Source organism: Coenobita brevimanus, chromosome 79 (assembly GCF_032717465.1).
Source record: "Coenobita brevimanus isolate Jiangsu-jjx chromosome 79, ASM3271746v2, whole genome shotgun sequence".
Classification (NCBI taxonomy): domain Eukaryota; kingdom Metazoa; phylum Arthropoda; class Malacostraca; order Decapoda; family Coenobitidae; genus Coenobita; species Coenobita brevimanus.
Genome location: NC_137032.1, coordinates 2,182,501 through 2,190,233, shown reverse-complemented (window position 1 = coordinate 2,190,233; position 7,733 = coordinate 2,182,501). Strand labels below are relative to the sequence as shown.

At 42.8% G+C, this 7,733-nt stretch overlaps 1 protein-coding gene across 1 annotated transcript in view; it reads right to left on the bottom strand.

The window, feature by feature from the left end:
• Positions 1-898: 898 nt before the first annotated feature.
• Positions 899-7,733, bottom strand: part of LOC145408939 (transcription factor AP-2-epsilon-like) — a 289,633-nt gene continuing 282,798 nt past the window's right edge. Inside the window, exons 9-11 of the mRNA XM_080279520.1 lie at positions 5,500-5,641; positions 3,669-3,840; positions 899-1,012 (exon numbers count right to left, since the gene is read on the bottom strand). Of these exons, the coding sequence (XP_080135646.1) occupies positions 899-1,012; positions 3,669-3,840; positions 5,500-5,641 (428 nt within the window). The remainder of the gene's footprint in view (positions 1,013-3,668; positions 3,841-5,499; positions 5,642-7,733) is intronic.

Sequence of the window (7,733 nt, the reverse complement as noted above, 5' to 3'; positions counted from 1 at the left end):
TCAGCATTTATCAGTCACGTCGGTTTTTGCCTCTGGAGCGGCCATGGAGCTTTCCTAATTTATAAATCACATCGCCAAGAGATTGCACTTGGTACATGGTTTTGGCAGATATGTATGGTGTGTGAACAACCTCGAGGGGATCGTTCACCTTGACACTACGAACGTACAAAGTTTGGCTACTAACAAGATACAAAACAAAATATTCCGTAGACAATACTGATTAACGGTAGGTCATCACAATATTCAATTCCGTCTGGGATCAAGAGTGGCACATGAAAAAGATGAACACTGTCTCGCTTTGTATACAAATATTTGCGCATTAGATTTGTTTCTGTCTCTATACCTTAGATATGAACAGCTGGTGGATTTATATCCTTAAAGATCAAAATATGGCAATATTATATTTGTACAAACCTTAGCACACTACACTTATAATCTTCTACTGATTGTGAGATTCATTAAACCTCTCAGAGGAGGCGAGATTACGTCAATAAATTTCCCAGAAATCACTTCTATAGTCGTTACCATATCGTTTCACAAAGCCGAGTATTATGCACTATTTCTTGTGCGGTATTGCACTTCGTCTGCCATCAACACACAGCCCACCCTGTCTGCGGCAGCCATCAAGTAACCTTAGGATCTATATTATATAGTTCTATGTACAAATGAGAGACCGTCAGGCCAGGCTGAGTTAGTCTGTTGTCAACTCCGCTCCCGCGTAGGGTCCTGGGAGGAGCTAGAGCGGCGGGAGGAGGGCGGCGGCGGCGGCGGCGGCACAGAAGGGCGGCGGGACAGGGGAGTAGAGGGGCGGCAGCTGGTGGCACTCCCCTGGCGGCACCTGGCCTACGGGCGGGCTGGCGGAGTGAGGAAGGGGCACGGGACTTACGGGGCCACGCCGTTATTTCTTCTCCATCTCCTTGTTCTTAATGTCTATGGAGGGAGTGACGGACAGGTGGGAGTTGGAGGAGGGAAATGACTTCTCCAGGTGCTTCAGGGACTCCGTCAAGAAATTCTGCAAGAGAAATAACTTTTAATATACGCCCATTCTGGCCATTCATTATACCCAGACGCTTTACTCCTAGAAGGGGTAACTGCAAACAAATCGTCTTCATGCCCAAACGACCATAATTAAATAAAACTATTAAAGAAATACCGAAAAGTTCCAAGTAAATGTAATACCATCATATTCCTTCCATTACTTTATGCTGTGAGTCAGGTGTATGAGGTGAGTGAATGAGGTGTGGCGTAAAGAGGTGCATTACTGAGAGGGCAGTGTTGTTTGTGAGTTGTAATTTGTGATGTGAAAGTTGCATAAGTGTGTTGAAGCGTGAAGGGTATTACTGAACTGAAGACAGTGTGTGTTTTCTTTGAGTTACATTTTGTGTTGTGTGAGTGAGGAGCATGAGGTGTGTTGTGGTGTGAGGGGGTGCGTTAAGGTTTGGGCAGAGTGTGTTGTTTGTAAGCTGTATTTTATGTAGCGAGAGGCAGGTGCATGAAGTGAGTAAGTATGCTGTGAAAGTTAGGTTACACGGGGTGAGTGTGTTGAGATACAGGTGCATCAGGTGAATAAGTGTGCTGTAAGAGGGAAGGGTGGCATTACAGTGAAGGAAGAGTGGATAGTCCAAATGGTCTAAAACTTGACAAATGGAATTTAACGTTGAAAAATGTAAAGAACTTAACGTAGGCAAGACCACTGGAGATACTAAATACAGCTTAGATAACAAAGAAATTAGTAAACAGGAATGCGAGAGAGATCTAGGAGTTAAGTAAAGACCTCAGACCAAGACAACAGTGTATTAATGCGAAAAATAAAGCAAATAGGGTCCTAGGATTTATTTCGAGAAGCGTGAGCAATAGGTCATCAAAAGTAATACTGCAACTTTCTCTAGCATTAGTAACGCCACATTTAGACTACACCATACAATTTTGGTGTCCTTACTATAGAATGTATACAAACTCTTTAGAAAATGTACGGTCAAGAATGGAAAGAATGATACATGATGTTCGGAACCAGTCATAAAAGTCATAAAAAGACAGACTAAAAAGATCAAGTCTGCACTCACTAGAGAGGCGTAGAGTAAGGGAAGACTTAACTGAGATGTTTAAGTGGATGAAGGGAATAAATATGGGAGTTATTAGCATGGTATTTAAAGTAAGCATAAAGGACAGAACTACAAGTAATCGTTTCAAACTAGAAAAATTCCGTTTCGGTGAGGAAATAGGTAGAAATTGGTTTGGTAATTCAGTAGTAGACGAATGGAATAAGCTTCCTAGTTTAGTTGCTGCCTCTTCAACTGAGAATTTCAAGCATGGGCTAGATAAGCATATGACAAATAAGGGGTGGGTATAGAGAAAATAAAATCTTATAACCAATACTAATTCATTCTTTTTCCTTTTCAGGTTACACTATGATAGTCTCTTGTTCTCCTTTCACACTTTCCTATTAAATGTCCACGCCAGTTTTTCTATACTGCGTGGTGTTCTTTCTGACTTTTTCCTGTCGGCTTCGGCTGGAGGGTTTGGAGAGCGGGGGAGAGCCTTCTTCTTTGCTATCCTTATCTCATTCTAGTAGTTCAGTTACTCTTCTAGGAGCTGCATAGCACTGGCTAACTGGCCGACTGCAGTTATCCTCTCTTCTTTGGTTCTTATGGTAATATCTTTTGTGTTGTTTGACTGAGGTAAATACAGTATGTCATGGCGTTAAGGTTGCCAATATTATACAGTGTGGGCAGAGTGGATTATTTTTCTGAGTTGTATTTTGCACTGGTTTTGGAGTATAAGGCAAAACAGCCAGTCTCATAAACATCCTTTCGAGGTGTAGAAGCCCGAGGCTTGGCTACCGGAGTTATAACATTTAAAAGTTGGTGACTGGCTTACGCCCTTGGTAGCATGATCAAAGAAAACTCCACCTGGGAAATAAAGCACTTGACCTAAGACTACTAAACCATCTCGCCTACCTTTCCCCTCCCTCTCTTTATGTTTTTTACGTAACAAACTCGCACGGTTAAGGCAGCAGTTCCTTCGTAAAGCACTAGATTGTGTCGCATCCATTGAACTATCACCACTTTCGGCACTAACACTGAACCACCTATATTCAAATATGATACCGCTATCTTACTAAGAACTGGTGTGATGCCATAGGAATTACATGTCAAAACTATCCGAAGCTCAAGCCTAAAACAAAAGAGGAGGTTAGCAGGATGCCATTTCATGGGATAGTTTACTGTATGTTCGTACACTATCGGTTGATACCAATGACATACACTGACATGGACACACAAGCACACACATTGCTACACTGTTATTCCCTGGGCACAGCTCTCACTACTGATAGCCTTTTTTTATTCGTACCTGATCAGGATGAGAAAAATTAATTAGGGGTAACACTCTGCCCCAGGGAAGGACCAGAATTCCTCCTCAAAGAAGATCTGGTTTTGTGATGTGGCAGAACAAATGGCCACATCACACCTGAATGCCAGACTTTTAAACAATGCAACCAAGACTGGAGAATCAAGCCAAATTGATATGACGTTGCTGGATTATTACAGAACCATCTACGCCGAAGCATATAAGGGTTCCGTCTCACGCGAATGGCTGTAAACGCTGCGATAATTGCTGGATCTAATACAGAACCGTCTATACTGAAACATACATGGATTTCACCTCACCTGGATGGCGGTGAGCGCTGCGACGATGGCTGGGGACCCGAAGCCATGTGTGATGAGTGAGAAGTGGGTGAGGTGGCGCTGGATGGAAGGCTCGAGGATGATCTGTGGCCGCGTGTTGCACAGTGGTGACCGGTCCTGGTTCAGCAGGTCCATCAGCTCTTTGGTGATTTGTCTGCACGGGGACGAAAAAAGGTTAGATTTATGCCTACCAACAGTAAAAATAATAATAATAATCTATCTATCTATCTATTGCCAGACGCCTCAATCCCGTTTGGGGTGGCCACAAACAAATCGCCTCCAAGTCGCCCTGTCCCCCGCCATTTCACTGCCCTGCTCCCAACTCACACCCCCCTCTCTCATATACCTCTCCACCCCATCCCTCCATCTCATCCTCGGCCTCCCCCTCCCTCTTCCCCCCTCCACCTCACTCACCTACACTCTCTTCGTCAGTCTTTCACCCTCCATTCTCTCCACATGGCCAAACCACCTCAGTGTGTTCCTCATAACGCTTCCTATCACATCCACATCAACACCACAACGCTCCTTTATATCCTCATTCGTCAGCCTGTCTCTCCATGTGACTCCACAGGCTCCTCTTAAATAACTCATTTCCACTGCTCTCACTCTTGACTTGTGTCCTTCCAACAACGTCCAAGCTTCACTTCCATACGTTAGAGTTGGTATCACAATACTGTCATGTAGTAACTTTTTCACTTCCATGCTCACTTCCCTGTTTCTTATCACTGCTTTCAAAGAACCAGCAGCCTTTCTTCCCTGCTGTACCCTTTCAAGCACTTCACCCTCCAAACCTCCATCCTTACTCGTCACACTACCCAAGTACTTAAACGTACTCACATTTTCCAATTCCTCACCATCCAACCTCGCTGTACATTCACTGACTTCACCTCTCTCAAAGACCATCACTTTACTCTTCCCTACATTCACCTTTAGATTCCGTTTCTTACACACTCTCTCAAACTCATCCACCAAGCCTTGTAACTCCCCTTCGGCTTCACTCAACAACACAGTATCATCTGCAAACAACAGTACGGGGAGTTTCCAAACACTATCCTCTCTCACCAGGGCCACTCCAACATCCACTACCCTACCTTGTACCTCTTTTATTACCCCATCCATGTACAGATTGAACAACCATGGAGACATGACACATCCCTGTTTCAAATAATAATACTAATAATAATACTAATACTAATACTAATACTAATACTAATAATAATAATAATAACAACAACAACAACAACAACACCTCTGTTACCTCCGGCAACGAAGTTTGAGGTGGTTAAAATGTAATATTCACCCATGTCTGTCTGTGTGTGTACAAAATATGTCAAAGCTGTTAACGGACTGCAATGAATTTAGGTGGACAGATAGTCCGTGGATCAAGATAGAATTGTTTAGATTTTGAGGTGGATCCGGATTCGGATGCGGGAATCATAAATATCACTGGCACTGGCGGAGGCATGTGCTCTCTGCTGTGTAACAAAGCAGACTATGATTGCTGAATTAACTGGCTATGTGACACTGTAATGGTACTCGTTTGGTAGGAAAGAGGAACTATAGCAGTAAATCATACATTTTATTGGGGTTGGTAAAGGTATGCGCTCTCTGAATGCTTGCTAGTTACCAATGCAACTGACTTAATGAACTTACCAGATGGCAGTAATAATGTCTTCGCGTCTGTACTGCCCGGTTTTTCAAGTCTGGCGTCGGGTGCAATGATACCACTACTACTACCGCTACTACTTCTACCACAACTACTCTCACTCCTCCAACTCCTCCAGTAGCCAAACCAAGGGCAAAAATAACTTACTTAGTGGCGAGAATAAGGTCTTTGCGCCTGTACTGCTCTGCGGGGTCGGTGTGCTGGCGACAGAGGTATTCGGCGATCTGGCGGGCGGGGAACTCGGTCTCGCACACGTACCCGAAATCTCTCGCTAGATGGATGGCCTCACCTGGGGAAGAGCAGGGTGGTTAGTGCAAATTATAGGCGAAAATATAAATGACAGAGACAATACTAGACTGACTTAGGGGATATTATAGGTGGAAATAATATTATAGAGGTTCAGGGGGTATGGTACGGGAAAATAGAGAAAATTTTATAGTGGCTGAAGGCTGTTATACATGAAAACAGAGATGGTGTACATGACTGACTGACAGGGATATCTCTGAAGCTGAGGGGCCTCCCGCTAGACGGATAGTGGACATTAAAAGTGAAATTGGTGCTGGAGAGGGAAGCTATCCGGTTGTACAATCGTCCCTCACTTCCCTCCGCCCCCCCAAAAGGATGGATGACTGAAGGAGGAGGGCGATTTCAGTCTGCAGTCCACTAGGTTCACATCCAAATGAGCTTGGCGTTGTAAGCTGATATAATAGTGCTGTGAGGTATTTTGAGCACTACGATTTGATTCATTTTAGGATAGATTTTTGGAATTGGAGGAGTTAGATACAGCCTTAATAACTCCCTTCAGTATGAAACGCTTTTCCAGTGGTGAATACAGTCGCCTGGTAGCAGCAACAATCAGCTGAAAGGATGTTACAGGGATCCATGGGAATGGTTTATTATAAGCGAAAATAATGCTGTACGCGATTGGCTGACACGGAAACGCTTTACCTGTAAATACGCCACATCAGAAGGAAGGAGGAGGACAAGGAAGAATTAGACGGTGAGGAAGTGAATTTTCGTAGAAGGAACAAGTGTCGGAGTTTAACTCAATATGTGTAGGATGCATTTTGGGAACAACAGCAAAGATCTAACCGTGAATAACAAAGAAACGATCCAAATATTTCGCCAGATCTGATGCAGGAGTCGCGACCTCAAGCTCATATGAATATGGAACCCAGTGGACCGCAGGTTGAAGTTATCTCTTCCCTGCAGTCCACCATCCTCCTTTTGGGGGATAGGGAGAGAACGGAGGGACGTTTGTATAACCAGGAAGCATAGCCATCTGGTCATCTCGGTGCCACCAAGTGAAGGCGTCCCTCTCCAACACCGCCTCTTTAGAACAACACACAAACGTCAAATTTACGATTCAGGTTTAACGCGGAATTAGAAATGAGATTTGAAATGACACTGTAAAAGAGATTATAAATGATATATTGCTGACTAAATAAAAGCGGGTCAACGGAGAGCAAATATTCTGTAATTTTTGTAATGAACTCATATTTAAAACTGCCTACGCACACTGAACTGCAAGTGAAAAACTTGACTGTAATTTTAAGTCAGTTCCTCCTGTTATTATTGACTGCCACAGCCACTAAAACCCTATATATTTTTTCCGCAGTAAGAAAAACAACAACAATATTAATCCTCCTCTTCCTCCTCCTCTTACTACTACTACTTCACTACTACTGTACGACTAAATAATAATCAACATCATTATCATCGTCATCATCATCATTCTCCTCCTCCTCCTCCTCCTCCTCCTCATCATCATCATGTATTCTTCTATTTTCCACCAAATAACTGGGTCAGGAGTAACAACAATATAAGAAATGATAAACAAGCTGCAGTCCCAAGTGCCATCCGAAGTGCAATAACGTTTACTCTAAGCATAAAAGCTCTTACTAATAACGCTTTGAAAAAACTGTTATACTACAGATCTATAACTTAATCTTCTTCTCCTCTTTCTTCTTTTTCTCCTCCTCTTCCTTCTTCTCAGTCTGTTATTTTTGTCCTCTTCTCTTCTTCCTTCTTTTTCTTTTTTTTCTTTCTTGTTTTTCTTCTCCTCCTCCGTTTACTACTACTACTACTATTCTTCTCCTCCTCTACCTCCTCCTCCTCCTTCTACTACTACTACTACTACTACTACTACTACTACTACTAGTACTACTACTACTACTACTACAGCCTGGCACCTTTTAGAGCTTATTCTTGTTACCTTCAAATACTCTCATATTACTTCACAGAATCCTAATGTAGTGATGGGATTTGAATAACCTCCGATAGTACAGTACTAGAGAGGAAATAATAATAATAATAATAATAATAATAATAATAATAATAATAATAATCTATCTATCTATCTATTCTATCTATAGCCCGAC